The 21,281-nt window shown below is 30.7% G+C and overlaps 1 protein-coding gene across 3 annotated transcripts; it reads left to right on the forward strand.

Moving 5' to 3' along the window:
- The first annotated feature begins 289 nt into the window (after positions 1-289).
- Positions 290-21,259, forward strand: LOC107449897 (E3 ubiquitin-protein ligase CCNB1IP1). Of its 3 annotated transcripts, XM_016065567.5 has the most exons (8): positions 371-424; positions 1,345-1,415; positions 3,817-3,891; positions 4,928-5,042; positions 12,320-12,340; positions 15,702-15,911; positions 18,511-18,591; positions 20,889-21,259. In XM_016065567.5, exons 3-8 carry the CDS (start codon positions 3,817-3,819, stop codon positions 20,990-20,992), a joined length of 606 nt encoding a protein of 201 aa, XP_015921053.4. In that variant the 5' UTR covers positions 371-424; positions 1,345-1,415; the 3' UTR covers positions 20,993-21,259. The 3 variants fall into 3 exon arrangements, with proteins under 3 accessions (XP_087009439.1, XP_015921053.4, XP_087009440.1); XM_087153313.1 differs by lacking the exon at positions 1,345-1,415 and having other exon boundaries at positions 290-424; XM_087153314.1 differs by lacking the exons at positions 371-424; positions 1,345-1,415 and adding an exon at positions 2,880-3,436.
- Positions 21,260-21,281: the final 22 nt, after the last annotated feature.

Raw genomic sequence — 21,281 nt, forward strand, 5'->3', positions numbered from 1 at the left:
AATCTTAGACTTCTAACTTAAACCTAGTTTCTAACAATCTAACTCGACTTATTTATTTGTTCACCAGCTGCCTTCGATAGTAAAATCAAGTTAACTCTACATCTCTATTTTATTTATCACAAAAGAAAAAGTTTGATTTGTATTTGTTTAATTTTTAAAATAATAATAAATCAGTAAATGTAATAAAGTTTTTCTCTATTATAGGTGACTTCATGTTCTCATATCCTTTTCTGCTTTAAAATGTTATTAAATATGTATTGTTTTAAGTTATTTTATTCGCATTTTGTTATATACGTTAATTGCAAAATATTTAAATGTTAGATAACTGCCGTTCTTATTTAAGAAAACCTTAATTGAAACTTAAATATATTTTGCCACGATGACGGTCTGCGAGAATTCGAAAAAGCATTCATATGCCCTGCATGTAAGTAATTTTCATTTCACATCTGGATAAAATCATACATCATTAATAACCCTGTAATACTAATTTAACTCTTCAACGTACAATTTTTATTAAACATATTTTTGATACCTTTATTTTTATTTTATATTAATTTAGGTTACTTTGAACTAAATAAAGAGAAATTATTATGCTTAGCGTTTTAATAATTTATGATTATAAAATACCGCGTGAAACTGCGGGGCTTTTTTTTTCTGCGTTGAAGGTAAAATTTTCTAATCACGGCTCATTTCCAAACAACAATTTTTAAAATTTGCTCTTATTTGCAGTTATTTAGATCTAAGAGAAAGATAAATAGCTATTTATCATAGAAATTTCTTTAATTTATCAAATCAATTATTGTTATATTTTTGAATATGAATGAAAAAAAATTAAGGTAAAATCTTCTAATCACGGCTCACTTCAAAACAACAATTTTTCAAATTTGCTTTCATTTGCAATTATTTAGATCTAAGAGAAATTGTAATTTATCATAGAAATTACTTTAATTTATCAAATCAATTATTGTTATATTTTTGAATATGAATGGGAAAAAAATCAGACTATTTTTTTTTTTTTTTTTTGGATTTTATATTTCAGTACAAATAATATGATAATCTAACAATGTTTTCAGTAACTATTTGGCAATTTTTAATAACTAAAAAGTACCAAAATATATTTTTGCTTGAAATTAAAGAATAAAAAAAAAAAAAAACAAATAGTATGTATATATAAAAGGGTCCCCAAGCTATATGTATCATCTGCGTCAAAGGGTATATTGAATTTCCTATTCTGCGAAAGTAAAGATGACTCTAGTATAATTATATTTCAAATAAATTCGAGATAAAAATAAAGTACATCTGAATATTCTTATTTGATTTTGTTTTCATTTAAATCTGAAATAGGTGAAACCACTCTGTCTGGTAAATATGACATAGTTAAAGTTGATCTCAATCCAACAGAGCAATACAAATCGGTAAGATAAATTCATAAGATATATTCATATAACTATCGGTAAGATATATTTGTATGTTATGCCAAGACTTAGTAATTAGAAAAATAAATTTTAGGAATAAATACATTCATGGACAAAAAAATTAGCACACCAAGAAGGAGTCGTCAAAATGATACGAAATTTTACATACGTAATGACTACTTTGATGCAAGTAAATGATTAGAAAATCAAAGAAAAACGAAAATCTTTGATTTTCTAATCATTTACTTAAATCAAAGTAGTTATTACGTATGTAAAATTTCGTTTCATTTTGACGACTCCTTCTTGGTGTGCTAATTTTTTTGTCCATGAGTGTATAAATATAATTCATAAGTCATTTGAATTATTTATTTATGGTTCCTCGTTAAATTTATTATCGTTTTATTTTTATTATGAAAAAATATTGAATTTATATATAGTAAAGGAGCTACACGCTCAAGAGTTCTTGCATCTTAAGATTAATAAAGACTTCTAAAAAGTTACTCTTGTACCTTTTAATTTTTTGCGTGAAACACAGTCCCTAGCTTAATTTGGTTTGTTTGTTTTTACCACAGTTTGACTTTTTTTATTAACTAATTTATTTGTTGTTATTGTAAGCTTTTACTTTGATTAAATAGTTTGATATTAAAGAATATAAGTATTTATCTAATGTTCGCTTTTTATAAGAGAAACCATGCTCTTAAATATTTTAAGTTTAACTGCATTCCCCGATAACTAATAGTTAAAAAATTAATTATTTTACTCATGGAATGTCGTAATTTTTAAATTTTATTTCTACGAACCGATTCAACTAATTTTGTTCTCTAAAGCTTCAGATTTTTAATAATAATAATAAAATTTAAAAAAACTCAGATTTAACAGAATGCCTAAAACCTTATGTAAAAAATATATTTAGAATAAAAATATAAACGTATAAATACTTATAAAAAATAAATTTTTAAATTAAATCATCTTTGAGAAAACGGAGCTTAAATCAATTAAAATGTATTGAAGTTATGCTCATCAATACACTGAGATCAAAATTATTGGTTTTAAATATACAGAGTATTTCGTAATCACAACCACTCTTAGAATATTTTTGAAATCCTTGTTAGAAGTGTAGAAAAAATGGAATACACAAATTGAAGGTAGAAAATAAACATTTAAATGACGGAAGAAAAAAAAGAGTTATCGAAGTTTAACGATATACTGCTAAGGAAAGCGAGATTGTGAAATATCCGAACCAGCTTGATCGTCAAATGAAACTTGCAGTTGCTTTGATTCTCATTTCAACTCCTTTCTGTTTCCTTGGGAAATCAAATAGATTTTAGTATTTCCTGTCTTGCCTTCCTTAAGTGTGATTATGTAGATCCCTATTGCGTTTCTGTTTTCTTTTTTCGCTTAAATATTCATTTGCGATCCTTAATAGTTTCTGTACTCTAAGTTCAAGGATTCTTTAAAATATATTTCAAGGGCAGTCATTACAGAACACGTTGCTTGTGCAATAGCGTTGTTCGTTACTAATTGATTGATTTCTACGCTGGTTCGTTTGTTAACAATAGAATAAAATATCATATGGACTGTATTTAAGATTTTATTATGATTGGTGCTACGAGCACACTCATGCTATAAGATCAACAACTAATTTTCAACTGTTTGGGGTTACAAGAAACGGTGGCGAGGATGCTAAGACAAAGATGCCAAATTGGCGCTATATTTCTGAGATATTGAACAAGCGTGAAACCTAAAAATGATCGATGCTAAAAAAAGGTTTGGTTATCGTACTTTTAACATTAACTTGACTTCTGTCTTTGGCATATTTTCCTAATCGTAGTAAACTTCCACCAAGAAGTTAAAATAAATCCTTCATATTTTGCTTTTCCCTCATTCCAATTTCTAAATAGGCAATGGTCAACTAGTTGAATTGATCTGAATTTATTGACCATCTTGAACAACGAAGATAAAAACTATAGCTGTACGAGAAGTTCCTCTAACTAGCTTAAACCTGATTCTGGATTATTCCGGTTTATTTATTTACTTTTTCTATTTACTTATTTAAATTTGTTATTTCATGCATTTTAAATTTTACCTTGTTAACTATTTCAAAAAATACACATGACTGCTCAAGAATTTGCACTTTTCAATAGCATTGTTATTTACATTCGCATTATTATTATTTTTAAACTTTTAACTTCATATTTTTAAACAGTATGCTTGAATTATTTTTGAATGTTTTCCATGTATTTTTCTACTGATTACTGATGTGATGATAAGTTTTGCTCAAAAGTTTGACAATATTTTAGAAAAGGTTTTCGATAAAGTAATGAAACTAGTAATAAATCCTAGAACTTGGAGAATACGTTAACTAATACTTTTGCTTAAAATTTCACTTTATCCATGTTAGATGGTTCTTGCTGGTCAAAGGCCTGAAATCATATTTGAAATATGTTCTAGAGCTATTTCTTTCTGGACATACCAGGTAAGTTCAAAATTACATACCAACCTAAATCAACATTTTCATTCTTTTTGTTTAATTTTTATTTTAAAGTATTTTTAAAAGGCAATCTTTTGATAACAATTAATTTTATATGAAACCAATTTTAATGCATCATGTACCAAAGGAAGTAAAAAGTTAATTACGTTAAACAAATCTAATAAAATAAATATGTGTATGTGATGCCACAATTGGCATTACATAATTCCTAGTTTTTAAAATTTCTCTAATTACTTAAACGTATTTTTTTATCATTCTTAATTGAATTGTAATTGAATTAAATCAACTAGTGAATTTTTATTAAAAGCGAACATAAAACATTTTATTCTTTTCTTATCGATCAATATAACGGCTAACTTTTTATTTCACTACTAATGTAAACTCATTAGTTCACTGCCACACCTAATCGAAAACAAAAATCTATTTACAACTCTTTATTATTAATTTCTTACCACGAATATACTTCAGTTACATGGTTATATTAATTCTCAAAGTCTTGTTGGCGATTCGCGATCGCCGAAGTATTTTCAAACCTAATATTGATTATGGGGGGTTGGCATTATTTTGGCTTTGCTATATTTCGATAATTCGCCAATCTTGAATCTCTTCTCCATGCTCCTGTTGTCCGTTGTGAACAAATACATTCACTTTCAATTTCAAACTTGTGGCAACTGGGGGTGCCCTTATGGGCCTCCCAGTCCCAACCGTTGAATATTATTCATGCTAACAAAACTCTCGATGTAAGAGAATATTTAATTTTGATTCCTTTAAGGGATTTCTTTTCTCTTTATGCTTATATTTTTGAATTATGGCCATTTTCAATATTTAATAAATCAATTTTGCTTAAACGATTTTATTTATTTCCTTGAGACAATTATTTTATTACATCCAAATTAAGATGTGTATGTAACGGCCAAAAAGTCAATGATGATACTTCAACTACCACTAAAATATTGGTAATGGCGATCAACGCCATCACAGTGTATCATTTTGTAATCTTGAATTATTAAAATATATTTAGGTACACCAAGAAATCATGTTTCAGGAATATATCTCAGCCAAAGTAAAAGAAAGATCTCATCAACTAGAGAAGCATTATGATAATATATTTCAAAAAACTAGAAATGAACTCGAAAGTATCCTTTTATCATGTAAATACTGAGCGAATTCTTAAGTGTGAGTTGGTAATTTGTAAAGGTCCGACCACGCAGTCAATTAATTTAGGGTTAATAAGTCTTCCATTATGTAGCGTACAATCGACATCTTCGCTGCGTATAAAAATTTGTGATGCATAAAAGTTAAAATGCACCATCTCATACTCGTCTACGTAGTCTGACCATCATAAAAATTATATGGCATTCTCATAATAAATAAACTGCTGTTTGTAGAAAATGCAACACCATGAAGGAATCATCAGAATCAAATGAAATTCGCAGCAAATGTCAATTATAGGATATTATGCAAATTAATAAAGTTTCAGAGCCATCGCGCGTGCGTGGCGCGCGCAGCGCCCTCTGAATTGATGCTGAAAGCGTATAAATAAAGTGCTGTAGCGGGACGTTGAAAATAGTCTATGATTATTTGTTAGTGGCAAACGTTTAGTGAGACCTGAGTATGCCTCCACGACGGAAGAATAAGAAATTCAAGCAACTTACGGAGTTTGAACGAGGGAGGATAATCGGCCTTCGAGAAGGAGGATTTTCCTATCGCGCAATAGCAGCTCGTATGCAGCGGAACAGTTCCACAGTGATGCGAGTTTGGAAGCAGTGGACCGACGAGCACCGAACAACTCGAAAAACAGGCACTGGACGACAGAAGGTGACGTCAGAGCGCGATGATCGACACCTGCTCCGCATGGCGGTGAATGATCGCACAGCTTCCTCCAGGCAGCTGGCAGCACATTGGTCTACTGCTACAGGTGTACAATTGTCGGCTTCGTCAATTCGTCGTCGTCTGCTGCGCCGTGGATTGCGTGCAAGGGTGCCATTATACAGGATTCCCCTCACGGCGGATCATCGACGGCTGCGTCGGCAGTGGGCTCTTGAGCACAGAGACTGGCGAGCTGATTGGCACCAAGTTGTCTTTTCAGATGAATCACGCTTCAATTTGTGGACCCATGATGGCCGTGTTCGTGTTAGACGTTATGCCGGTCACATAGACATAAAGGAGGAAGATGAATCACTTCACCTGCAGGGCGTCACGTTGAACTTGAACATTGTAGTCCGTGCTCTATGTTCGCGCCATCTAGTGACCATTTATATAACATTTTGTTCTCAATTATTTTTAAAGAATTATCAAAGAGCTTATGTTTGAAACATAACGATATAATGTAAATAAAATTAAAAAATTGAGTCTTCAACGATAGCAATGCTAAAAAAGATATTTATTTATAAGAAGCGACTGTGTGAAATATTATTTTATTAAATATTTCGTATTTTTACATTTTCTACAGTAACTTTCGAATAAAAATACCAAATATCATAATAGTATTTTTTGTTGAATTTTTTTTACTTGTTTGTAGATTTCAAAGAAAATAAATTGCGATTCTTTTCGTTCAAAAATAAAAAAACGTCCCAATATTGTAAAGTCAAATCATTACATTCATAAATCAAGGGATACATAAAAAGTTTTTAGATTAAATAATCATTTGTATGAAAAATAAATACGTCTACAATAGTTTTAAAAAAAATTATTTTGAGTTGGCATTTTTGTAATTATACCTATTGATTTTATTTATAAGAAAATTAAAAAGCTATAATTAAAAGCTATTTTCTTGCATGAAATTTACACAATTCTCATATTTGGAATTAATTGCACTGCTTTATTATTTCAGTTTTAATGGTACTATTAGTAAATTCCTTTACTGTAACTATGTATTTTTATTACAACTAAATTAGAGTTAAACTTTTATTTTCGTTTCAATAATTGAAGAGAAAACTTTATTTTGACCTAATATCAAGAAAAATAAATGCTTAATTATTATTGATAATAAAATCCATTTAAAAAGCTATTAAAATCATTTTTAACAAGGTTTCATACCTTACAATAAAAGGAAAACTTATATTTATTGTAATAAAGTATTAGTGCAACTAATAAAATTTCAAACTCTACACATACTATAAATAATAATAATGTATACATACTCATGCTTAAGAATCATTTGAGACATGAGAATTTCAATATTCCTCCATCATGCTTTGTCAATAAAAACTAACTCAGCTGAAAGATTGAGCTATGATGTCTTGCTAATCAATAATTCAAGTTTATCAAATTGCCAAAGAAATAATCCAACCAAATGTTTAAATTATATTGGGTTTTTAAGCAATTATACTGAAACCCTAATGCAATTCAACATTTAGTTCTCAAAACTTCAGAAAATAAAGAGCTAATTGAAAATAAAATTTAAACTTCCAAACATGTAATAAAATTAACATTAAAATAAGTAGGTAAGTTTTAAAATTAAGAAAAATTTTAATATCGAAGTTTAAATAAATGCATTGAATCAATGCTAAATGTTAAAGCTTTTATATGTTTTTTTCTACCTTTATATCCTTCAAATTAAGTTCATAATTAAATAATTTTTAATTTATGTGACCTACAAAAAAAATTGTTCCATGTCTCCTTGATACAGTGTTAAATTAAATAACTATTTCAATTGAAAAAAAGAATTATAAAAATTTGACTTCTATAACTATATCTTTTAAAATTTCATAAAATATAGTATGAGTATTGAAAACTATATTGGCTAATTTCAAGCAGTTCTTATAAGTTAAGAAAAATATTAAAAATATTTAAACCCACAAACATCCTATTAAATTAATATTGAAAAAAAACAAACAATTGCAAATTTAAGCTTTCAACAAAACATTACTTAGTTTGTTACAATAGAGAAATAAAACATATAAGCTCAGAAATAGTGCAGAAAAAATTGCATATGATAAATATTTGACTCAATTCTGTCTATTTGTTTGACTTAATCACATGAGTTTGAATAATACCAAAAGGTTACATGGCCCTGCATACAGGGTTAAAAATCCAAAATTAATGATATAAAATAATTTTTCTACTAAAAAGTAACTAAAATTAAATAATTATATTAAATATTATATGATTATTGAATACATACCTATATTTAAGATCAGGAAGTATCAAAAATTTCTAATCTTCTATACCAACCTTTTCAATAAGAACTCTCATTCAGCTAGAATATAATATATTCGGATTCACAATTACACTAGGCAATAACTCTTGCTTCACTGTCCGTCATTTGGCCAAGAAGTAATCTAACCAAACGTTTGAACTGTATTGGATCTTTGCCATTTCACTTAAACCCTAATATAGTTCAACATTTAGTTTACGTTTGAATCTGTTAAAAATCTGAAAATATAGCTTAAACGTACTGAGATTTTAAAAATAATTCTTAAGTAGAAACTAAAAAATAAATAATAAAAAAAAGATTAAATTTACATGAAAAAAATACTATGTAAAAATATAATAAAATATGGGACAAAATTACTAAAAAAATCTAGTAGTTTAAAAAAAAATATTTTAAAGAAATATTGAAATTTATTATATCATCTGAAGAATTCATTTTAGAATAAACTATAAATATTATTAAATACATACCAAAGTGAAACATCAAACAGGAAAGTAATTCTCATCACACTCTAGAAATTATAGCAAATAACAACCATACTAATTAATAATATCAAAGTTCCAGACATTAATACAAACATGCATTGACAACAAAAATATTACAAAATACTTAAAAATAAATAACAAAACTGCATGTAAACCTGTAACTTTTCGAGCTTCAGCTTGATGCAAAAATCACATGCAACATAAAATTAATTATTAATACATTTATATGTAAAAAAAATCCAGACGAAAAATTTTAAAGTTCTAGACATTAATAAAAGCATGCATCAAAAAAGAAAATATTTTAATTTTTTTTAAAAAGAAATAAATATATAACTTAAAATAACTGTACGTGTAGATATCAGTAAAAAGTTTCCAGGCTCAAGCCAGATGCTAAAATTAAATGCAACACAAAATTACTTATTATTAAATTTATGCAAAATAAAATCTTGATGAAAAATTTCAAATATTAATAAAAGCATATATTGAATAATAAAATATAAAAATTACATATAAATCTTTGTAAAAAGTTTCCAGGCTCCAGCCAGATGCAAAAATTACATGCAACACAAAATTAATTATTAATACATTTATGCATAATAGAAACTTGACGAAAAATTTCAAACATTAATAAAAGCATATATTGAAAAAGAAAATATCATAAAAGTAATTCTTAAAAGGCAAATAAAATAAATAAATAAACAAATAAAAGAAAAAAAAATGTAGGAATAAATCTGTGTAAATAGTTTCCAGAATCAGCCAGATGTTAAAATTACATGCAACACACAAACAGCTATTAAGTAACAAAGTACAATGCATGCAATTTCAATGAAAATCTTAGCACCAGCCTGGTATTAATAAAACATGCATCACAAAGGAAAATACTAGAAACAATAATCTTAGGAAATATTTTAAATACAGTCAGATATTAATGTGCATGCAACACAGAAACAATAAATTAATAACAGCTTTTATATGTAAAAAAAAAGAGTCTTGAAGATGACACTAAAACTCAATGTAACAAGAGAGATTTTAAAAATCAAAAAGAAATCTTAAACTTAAAGAAAAATTTCCAGGCATCAGGCAGATTTAAATGCACGCACATCACATTCATTTCATTCTATAAAGAAATTAATATTATCACACACACGAATACACATAAAAATAATATACATTGTAAAACATATATTTATCAAGGTTAAATAAAATACTTGCACAGGTTCAGTAACATAGACATTATCAGATCTGTCAACTTTTAAATGTTCTGTGGATGAATATTCCAAGTAGTAGTGAAAAGATAATAGAAATAATTACGTCAATTTGCCAATTACGGCATGATAATTAGAACAATATTTTTAATATTAAAGGTTATAATCACTATTGATTGGTTTATTATTATGATTATTATCTGATTCAAAATACAAAAAAAAAAAAAAAAATACTGAAATACATAAAATAAGTATTTATTTTTAAGAGATAGTTAACTTAATATATAATGTGAATTCATTTTAACAAATATGAAGAAACTTGAATTAACAGAAGATTGAAGTCAAAAGGTGTAATAAATTTAAACTTGTCAAAATCAAATTAATTAATTTAACAATTGAATTAACAAATGAACAGATTTATAATTTTGATATTTAACAAATAAATTTGTCAAATATCAAAATTACATTAAATAAATTAATACATAAATGAGGTAAAAATGCTGTGTTTTGAATATGAATGGATTAGGTTAATTTAAAATACATATAAAAAATATGAAATGAAATTACATTTAACAAGATTTACTGTTCTAGAAAAGTGGTATTAAAATTTAAACAGTTTAATAAATTATTGTATAATAAATATTAAATGGTAATGGACAGAATGTTTCATGCAGTCAGAACAATTTCAATTGTGATGTAATCACAAAATTTTTATGAAAACAACATTTTTCAACAACACATGTTTACAAAAAAGTTAATAAAAATTTTTCAACACTCAGCAGAACATAGAACCAGAGAATATAAATATTTTAACGAAAGAAGTTTACAAGGATAAAATCATAACAGCCATTACCTGATATTATCCTTTAAGGAAAGGCAATATAAAGAAAGCAAATTCATACTTAACCAATTCAAGTGATAAATCTGATATTGTACAGAAAGAATGAAAGCCCTAGCAATGAAATAAATCATATTAAATGAGCTATTAACTTCTATCATTCTGTGAAGTTATTAAGTTTTATTATATAAGTTAGTACAATTAATAGTAAATTAAATATAATTACTGAATTTTAATTAATTTAAGCTATTATACATACAAAAATATTCATTTACATACAAATGTTTTAATTTAAATAATATTTATTTTATGTGCATAGTATGTATCTTCCTTAATTAATCACTTCTTCGTTATTTTAATTTTGAATCTCTGATCAGTTTATCATCATACGTAATATATTTGTTATATTGCATTTTTCAATTTTAAATTATATTATATATATATCGTATTATATTTAACGTCAATATATATATTTTATTTTTCAAAGAAATTTATCACAAAACAATCATTGCAAAATTTTAAACAATAGCTTCGTTTCATCTCCAAATGCGATACAACTAATATAAACAGTTTTGAAATCGAAACTACATAATGATCATCAATTCATGACGTATGTATTATATCAATATATAACGTATAATCATAACTTATATACATATTTAAATAGCACGTGCACATACCTTTGATGCTTGAAAAAGGCTGGGTACCTTCTTCCCATCTTTTATTGCTTCTCTTCGTTGTTTCACATACCCGGTATTGCATCCTGTAGAAAAACACACTCTTGGCATTTTAAAATTGTGAATTTTAATTCACAATTTAAAAAAAAAATCAATTAATACAGAAAATATTTAGTATCCAGCGACTATTCAACGCTAACGCATGGAAAGAATGTATGGAATGCACTTTTTCTGATCCCTGAGAAGTAATCAGCGCCACTTTTTGAGCAACAAACCGGTTTACAAATGGCCAGCTGCTTTTCAGACTTCCGGAGGGGAAAGTAAACTGTCCTTATCCCCTATTGTAGTCCCTGGCCGGTCAACGCTGCCTTCCTGAGTGTATTATTGAACGACATAGTGGTCGAACACCCGGAGTTATGGTCTGGGGTGCGATTTCGTATCATGGACGATCCAATTTGATACGAATTGAGGGTAATCTCAATAGCAACAGATACGTCCGTGAAGTGCTACAGCCCGAAGTCGTTCCTTTCCTTCAAGGCATCCCTGGAGCTATCTTTCAGCAGGATAATGCGCGCCCACATGTTGCGCGGACTGTTAGAGACTTCTGTTCAGCACAACGCATGCAACTTCTTCCTTGGCCTGCTTATTCGCCGGATATGTCGCCTATTGAGCACGTGTGGGATATGGTTGGTCGGCGTCTCACTCGTGATCCGCGTCCTGCAGTTTCCAAAGACGAACTTTGGTTGCGCATACAAGCGATATGGAATTCTCTTCCTCAAGCAGATATTCAACATCTGTTTGACTCCATGCCACGTCGTATAGCAGCACTAATTGCAGCGCGTGGTGGCTGCACCAAATACTGATTTCGGACGCTTAATTTGTTTCTTTTGTTTTGAAAATTTCATCATTTATTTGTATCAGTACAAGTCGTTTCTGCATTAAATTTCATTTGATTCTGATGATTCTTTCATGGTGTTGCATTTTCTACAAACAGCAGTTTAAGATGATTTTGATTTTTCAAATAATCTCATGAATTCCTTAGCTAAATTTAGATGTTCGGCAGCAGTTAGAAGGTAAGATGTGTTTTATTACAACTAATAATAAGTTTTTTTTCAATGTTTTACCTTATTTACATTTTTTTTTACAGTCAACCTTTTTATTTACAATACAGGATAAACGTTTAAATATAAAAATAAATATTAAAGTGTAATTTTTCTTTTCCTATCAAATTCATATCAGACAGCGAGATTCTGCCCCATGGAAGTGATGCATACTTATTTGCTTCCAATGGTTCGTGTACCTTTAAAATAAAGTTAAGATATCAGCTGAGTATTACTTATGTGTCTACACTCTAGGAATACAATTTATGGGATAATAAAACCATTTGAATACGTTAGACCAGAGGCCACCAATATTTATTATTATTTTTTTTTTTTGATCAGTGACCACTATAAATTTTCGAATTCCTTTGTTCACTACCTCTAAAAATGATTTTTAAAAAAAAGCGAAAAATAACTTACCTGTTTCTTAAAATTATTTATTTTATTTTGACAAAAACAAATTTTTGTATAAATCAATCATGACGCTTGGCTAGATTAGCAATGTTTGATTCGAAATTTGTTATCAGATTAAAATACACTGGTTATCATAAATTAAGGAAAAATCACAAAAATAGCGATAACTCTTTCAAAAGTAAGCCAAACCGTGCAAAATTTGCATATGTTGTCCACTAAGAGTAGCTGAGTAAAATTGCAATATGCAAATTAGTGGCGCTGCACTCGGCTTACGTCATCTGCCTGGAGCATAAAAGTCCAAGTTTGAGAGAAAGCACACAAATTTTACTGTGATTGCGACATTGAAAATCTGAGATAGCCAATTCGTAATAATGACCTCTAGGCATCATTTGCCTGAAGAACTACGATGGAGAGCCATCGGGAGACTAGAGGCAGGGCAGAGTCAATCAGAAGTGGCCAGATGGCTAAATGTGAGTCCATCTGTGGTTCATAGACTTTGGAGGCAATTTCAAACCACAGATTCGGCATCTAGGAGGTTCAGTCAAGGACGGCCAACTGTTACGACCAGTGCCGATGACCGATATTTGACATTAAGTGCACGCAGGAATAGAACCGCTACTCCGACACATCTTAGATCCTCTCTTGCTGCAGCCACCGGAAGGTTGGTGTCAACGTCAACTGTGCGCAGAAGGCTCCACGAAGGTGGTCTGTATGCGAGACGACCAGCCATTTGCGTGCCGCTCACATCACGCCATAGGAGAGACCGTTTGCAGTGGGCCCGACAACATGTCCACTGGACGTCAGATCAATGGAGGCCTGTTCTCTTTACGGATGAGTCCAGGTTTAGTCTAGAAAGTGACAGTAGACGTTATTTGATATGGAGAGAACCTGGGACCCGTTATCATCCATCAAACATCCGTGAAAGAGATGCATACGGAAGAGGCAGTGTCTGTGTTTGGGGAGGCATATCCTTAGGAGGGCGCACATACCTCCATGTCTTTCCAAGGGGAACCGTGAATGCTCAGGTTTATCGAGACAACATCCTTGATGCTTATGTGCGCCCATATGCCGGGGCAATTGGTGATTGCTTCCTGTTACAGGACGATAATGCAAGACCACACAGAGCTCGCATTGTTGATGATTATCTTCAACAGGAAACAATTACTCGCATGGAGTGGCCAGCTCGATCCCCGGACTTGAATCCTATCGAGCACGTTTGGGATGCTCTAGGGAGGCGTGTATCTGCCATCAATCCGCCCCCTCAGACCCTTGCCACGCTTGCAACTGCTTTACAAGAGCAATGGCTCTCACTTCCTATTGAACTGATAGACCGCATAATTGAAAGCATCACACATCGCTGTTTGTGCTGTATTGCTTCTAGAGGCAATCATATTCCATATTAAAGGTACTTTTTCTATTGCAAACCGATACTTCCAATTTGTTTATTTTATACATGTGCTAATTTCTATACTACTATTAATGTCTGATAATTTCTTTTTATGTTGTTTAATACCTTACTATGTGTTGTATATTGTGGGTAAGTTTCATAAAATTCCATGTGTAATTTCTTGAGTTATCGCGATTTTTGTGAATTTTCCTTAATTTATGATAACCAGTGTAGTTCCGGAGCTCCGCATTCATTTTCTTTCTCTGGTTTTTTAAAGTATATTTAACATGACTGAAGCCAGATTCAACCATAAGTGGATATGCAATTAAAAAAGGAAATGTCACATTACAAAGCTTTAGATATTTTTGTGTAATATTTATATTTGTCTAAAATTTACTCACAGTTAATAAACGCATCTTTGATTAAAAGTCAACTTATAACTAAGCTACTTGAGCTTGTAAATGACAGACCGTATTTTCTACTTCAACAGAAATTGGAGCAATAATCAATTCTGGGATATCCATAGTTTCAATATCTCCAAATCGTCAGATAAAATCATTGTTGATTTTTGGAGATGATTCGTTTATATTTCTAATTCTCAGTTGTTTATATCCTATTGGGTACTTGCACTTCAAGAAGAGGAAGACACGACAGAGACTGGCTTCTGAATCTATATTATGGAATTATTTTTAATTATTTTGAAATTTCTGAAACTACATCTGAAAGATTTATCTACAATGACGCCACTTGCAGATATTTAATGGTCTTAAATTTGAAAAATATAGAAAATCTTTACGTAACAATGAGACATACGAGTTCCATTTAACTTGAAAGCTTAAAATTAGTGTTTATATTTGAATTAATATATCTTTTCCTTGGAGACGTGTTTGAATACTATTAAACTTTGAAAATACATCTGCTGAACATCTGTTGAAATTCATACAAATGCATAAAACGTATGCTGGAATGAGAAATGAAATAAGGTATCATGTATTATAAAATGTTTACTTATGTTGCAATTAAAAAAAGCATTCCAAACGAAAATGGTATTATACTGCGTTGCTGTCACAAAATTTAAGATCGAATTGTATTTTTTTTTACTCATCATCCTCTAATTCGGATCGACCCCTAACTATACTATATCTATCCTCAAGAGCCAAATTCGATCACTTTGTCGACCCCTGTCTTAGACCTCCATCTTGTATTAGAAGTTAGACTTATTGAGCTTGAATATTGCAGCGTAAATTTACAAATAAATAAACCCAAATGATCGTTATTATATTACATATTTTAATAGTTTAAAGTTCGTTGGTTTTTTCATGAGTTAATTTTAAGAGTTGTAATTTACAAATTTTTTTCTGATAAAATATGACTAACTGATCTTAAATTTCTCAATAAAATTGCAAATTCTACAGTCTGAAAATTGCATATTTTTTATGAGTCACAGGAAAATAAGCAAGTGTTTGACTACATACTTAGCACATAATAAATTATATCCATAATAATAGGTTTAAATAAAATATTGTGTTTTAGGTACACGGTGTGAGCTGGAAGTATCAAAAAAGAGAACTGCTGAATTATCTGAAAAACTTAAGGAGCGGATAAGGCAGCACGAAAAATTACAATATCTTCATGAAGCATTAAAGCGAAAATTTATTTCTCCCTCTTTTTTTGAAAAGCAAACCAGTCAGCAAAAAATATCCAAAAAAGTTCACGATCCTTTTATGATTTCTACAGCTTCTGGTATATTTATTTGCCTTTATCAACTTCAAAATAACAATTAATTTTATTAATATTATTATTTATTTATTTATTTATTTTTTTCTTTTGTTCAAAATCTTTAAACTTTTCTGGAATACAGCGACGACATTAACGAAAGAAACAAAAGAACACCCTTTGGTTTTTATGGGAAATTTTGTTAAATTCTTCTCTCTTGCTATTCAACTGAAATAAATAGTTTAACGCTGTTTCTCCAAGCTCTGTCGCCAAGGAAAACAAAAAAGCCATAGTTTAAGTGCCTTACATTTGACGCAATGCGATGACTCTAAACTATCTATATAATCTTGCCGTGAAGAATTATCTCGACTTTAGAACAGACAAATAACTTAAACATTTCGAAGTTCCTAAACTTTTTAAAAATCAACCAATTTGGTGACATTTTGCACTAAGATGAAAATTATTAAAATCGCTGCCTTATTCTCAGTTTTTGCAAATTATTTTGAACCCAGGTAATACAGAACTGAAGTAAGTTTTTAAACCACAAACGCTTTTTATTTTCACAAAACTGTGGCTTTTTTCCTTATTAACGTTTTGCGCCATTTTCAAAATAAGAGTGGACAACGCTAGCTCTAGATAGGCTAAACTTGACTTAGCAGTTATGAGTAACAGTTGCAATTTCCCAGCAGTTATAAAAATAGCATATTATTCCCAAAAAAGCATATTTTCATATTACGACGGAGCTTTCGAAGAACAGCCTTAAAAAATTCTTTGATTTTTTTCCATGGTGCAAATAGCTTTATCATTCATGATAGGTAAATTTGTTTTTACATATAATTATATCAGTTGGTATCATTTTTATAGATGTTAAATTTAAAAATCATGTACCTTCGATAACAGTTTTGAAGTCAATGGAGGTATATCTAAGAACGACTAAGTTCTACCAACGGCCGTCCCTCAGTGAACTGATCATTAAGACACGGTTCCCAGCAGATCACCGAAATCAAGCATCACTGGCTGCAATCAGTGTGCGGGTGGGTGACCACTTGGATCAGTCTGCGTAGGGACCGAGGGTGTGCGGTATTGGTCCTCATTAAACTGTACTACTGTAAAGTGCTCGACTTCGCGTGCAGGTTGTTGGGTTACCGAAGGTAGGGAAGGGAGGGTGCCATCCCCTCTGCAGAGGATCAAAATTGTGATGGCATGTCTTCGGATCATCCTCAGGGATGTTTCCCAAACCGTCGCCAATAGCCGATTGTGCAGCTCTAGTGCGACGTAAATGAACTACAACAAGGACAAAATCTACCAATGACCATTTTACTGTGAAGCGGAGTGCGGTCGTGTCAGAGAGGTTTCACTGTATGTACGTAACATTCCTTTTTCGTGCTTGCTTAATGTGATTTTCATCTTTTAAACAACATTAGAAGCAACAAATTGTAATTTACATTGTCATATAAGTTTTCAATAATTATTGATTTATTTATTTTATTGGCTTATTTATTTTATCGTTTTAAAACATATTAGGAGGACACCCTTTGAAAATTTCAATTATGTTTCGGTTCTCACTAATATTTTCGCTCCCCCACAGCCTTCTTCCCTTGAATTGTCCGTTTTCATTATCGCAGTCATTTTTGCTTTGGGGGCATTTGACGTAAGATAGCATATGCGAAATTGCATGCAGTAAGAATGTTGCAAAAGATATTGGCGATCGAAATGAGCTCCAGGTGGCGTAGAGCAAAACTCTCTAGCTATGGCGTCACTTCGCATGCTTTCACCATTAGCGTGTAAAAAGACATAGTAGAAGGAAGAACGTTAGTTTCTGTCTTTATTTTTAAATAGATGAAGAAGATTTAAGTTTGGAAACTATATGGAACCAGAAACTACGTTGAACATAGTTCTAAAAGAAAGTGTCGTGGAAATTTTCAAAAATGTTTTTGACAGTTCATAAAAAATATTACGAAAGGGAATAATATCATAGTATATTCCTATACAACTAAGAAGAGGGTCAAAACATACAACTGGTCGTTTCCTCAGATGGCATATTCGAGCGTTACGATCGCACCAAAGATGGAGGAGAGGCTCATATCGAAATGAGGGACTAATTCGAAACTCAACAGAAAAAAATTGCGAATCCGCAGTGGACTGATCATTTAGACACAGCTCCCAGTGAATCACTAGATCACTGAAGTCAAGCATTACTGGTATGTGCGAGGGTATATGATGACCACTTTAATCAGCCTGCGAAGAGACTGAGGGTGTTCGGAATCGGTTCTCATTAAACTATTGTTTCATTTTAATTCCCGTTGCAGGACGAGGCTACCGAAACGCGAGAGCCATCTTCTCTGCAGAGGATCAAAATTGTGATGACATGTCTTCGGATCAACTTTAGAGATGTTCCCCTGACCTTTGCCAATAGTCCAATGAGCAATTCTAGTGCGATGTGCAAATGCATGCAATAAGAATGATCCTTAAATTGACATGTATAATTAATAATTGGAAGCTTTGAATAAAAATAATCTTAGAATTATAATAAGAATGAGATGTAATTAATTCAAAAAAAATATTTTTTTTCCCTTTTTTTAGAATTGAAAAATCTTGACTGAATATTCTTATATCTTTTTTTCAGAAATTATATGCCCTCAAGGAGAAAAGAAAAGTCGCCACAGCAAGAGTAGTAAAAAAACGCAATATATTACTCAAGTAGAAAGTATGTTGGAATCGTTATTTCATTTCTTTACACTTAAATTTATAGTACTAAAATCACATTGCATTAAAAGCACGTTTCGAATTTTTTCGTTAAATGCAATAGCAATTCGATTTATTTATTTAAAAGAAAAGAAGAAAATGAAGGGAAAATATTTATAGAATTGCACGTGTACAGAAAAGTAGTCAGTTAAGTAGACATTTGGAATCATGGCTTGCTTTCGATCTTGGGGAGATTTCCGTATCGTGATCTGTGGTAGAATAATCGCCAAGTCTTGGAAACTTCCAGGCAGTGGCCCGCAAGAAACTTAAAAAAAAAATTTTAAAAAATCATCACAAAAAGGGATTAACTTGAAAGCTATAACTCGTAGCCACCCCAGGGCAAAAATCTACATGTTTTTTTTTTTTAAATTGCAAGTTTAAAATCTATTTGGCACCTTGGCGATTGCAGTTGGCGCGACAGATCACGATACGGAAATATCCCCTTGATCAATCATGACAGATGCAATATATATATATTTTTTTAATGGCGGCACTTGGGATATATTGTCCCATTGGCCTCATATGCCAGGACTGCTACTCTCTTCTCGTTACCCAGTGGGCATCTGTGGTGAAGCGAGGCGGTGGAGCAGCGTCTCCCACGTCACACAACCATAAACCTGTTTAAAGGGCGGGTCACATTCACACATACAAAGGAGAAAGGACATAGAACACACAGAGAGAGAAAGAAACATCCATGTCCTTAGCGGGATTCGAACCCTCAACCATCGGCTCTGCAGTCAGGCACGCTAACCACTCGGCCACCTGGTCGGCGACAGATGCAATATTAATATACGGCCTTCACGAAAACTTCTATTCTATTTGTTTGCCGCGATTCATCGCAGAAAGTGCTCGCCATATACAGTGAACATTAGACAAAAAATGTCCTCATTAAGCTCACATTCTGACAATGACGACAAAACTGCGCATTATTTTGTTCTGAACGCATCATATCAGGACTATACATTCACTTTAAATGTTTACTTGCGCACTGTTACTGCGGAGCATTCCTAATACCCTAATTCCTAACATTTTAGAGTGGTGATGTGCTGCTATCATTATTAAATTTCTGGTGCTATCACACTTGTTCAATTTTCTTTAGAGCAACCCGTATGCATTTGAGAAGTTATCGATTTTTAATGGCTTTTTTGGTAATTGATGAAGAAAAATAAGAATTCTTTATGTGGGGATTTGATTCCTCTTCATCAAATGCAAAAAATGTGAGCAATTTATAACTCTGCCTTTTCCGAACTGAAATGTTTTTATAAGATGCTTGTGTTTGGTTCCGAATTATTTTTAAAATACTGACTACTAACCATTATGGTTAATATAAAAAATTCTTTAAAATAACATGCTTTTATTAACTTGAACCCTTTTTCGAAGAATAATCGAAGTTTCTTAACAGAAATATACATACTTTTTAATGATAAAAATCTAAATATTGTCGTATTTCTGTATTTCTTTATCAAGGGCTATGATTTAACGAAAATCTTGGTTTAACGAGAAAATTTCGTATAAATGGTAGGTTCATTGCTAAAATGGCAACATAGAAAGCTGTTATTACGAATATAATTCGGATACAAACGAAAAAACGCATTCGACTATTATAAGAAAATTTCTTTACCTCCTAAACGGTTTAAAAATACTTGATTGAATTGCAATAACTAACAGTTGTTGCTATAAAAACCATTAAATAAATAAATACAATACCTACAATTGCCAACGTATTTGAGTGGATATTCCTGACCAAATATTTGTAAACTGCAGAATTTAAAAGTGAGGGGAAAGAAACATTTAAAACAACTCCACAGACGTGGAATGATTGCTATCTTTTCTGGATAAATGTGTGTTATTGATAATGTATTTTATGTCATGTTGTGGTGTTTTATGTGGTGTCATATTTTATGGTGTGTTGGACGTCGGAAAAAAAAAGCTTATAAAAAGTAGTTCGTTTTCGAACATCTTTTAGTTCTTTTTTTTCCCCCCGATAGTTTTAGACAATTTGGGTTTTTTTTAGACGCACACCCTGTTTAAGCAAACTGTTACCGTCACTACGTTCTTATTATAATCTTGTTCTACTGTAATTACATTTTCAATACTAACATAATTTCAAAATATGCTAAACACTATACACCGTATTAGTTATTTTTTTCTATTTTTTATTTATATGAATCTAACAGTAACATTTACAAATAATTCGTGTTATATGCTAAAATTGACTGGCACAGCACTTACACTGTTTGATTTTCAATCTATTTTCAGAAGAATTCATTTTAAAGCCGGTTGCAACTCCAAAAGATGATTTAGCAGCTCAAGAATTATGGAATTTTACATCATCATCAGATAGAATGTCCGCACCAGTTTAAAATGGATATAATTCTGTACTCAATATAATTGTTTTTAATAAAGGCTTCTTTATTCTATATTAAAATTTTTATATTAGCAGAGATATATTAAATATAATATTGTTTGTGTTTCTTTTCTAGCATAGTAATGATCTTTTTTCACGGATGTAACATGTTTTGTAACTTATGTTATTTTAATTAAATGCCTATATGACGACCACGACTTTTATAAATGTTCACTTTTTTAATGAACTCTTCTTTAGAATAATAAAGCCAAAGAAAAACATGCTTTCCTGTTTGAACACGAAAT

This window comes from Parasteatoda tepidariorum, chromosome 10 (genome assembly GCF_982258835.1).
Source record: "Parasteatoda tepidariorum strain Cologne lab strain chromosome 10, Ptep-v5.0, whole genome shotgun sequence".
Taxonomy (NCBI): domain Eukaryota; kingdom Metazoa; phylum Arthropoda; class Arachnida; order Araneae; family Theridiidae; genus Parasteatoda; species Parasteatoda tepidariorum.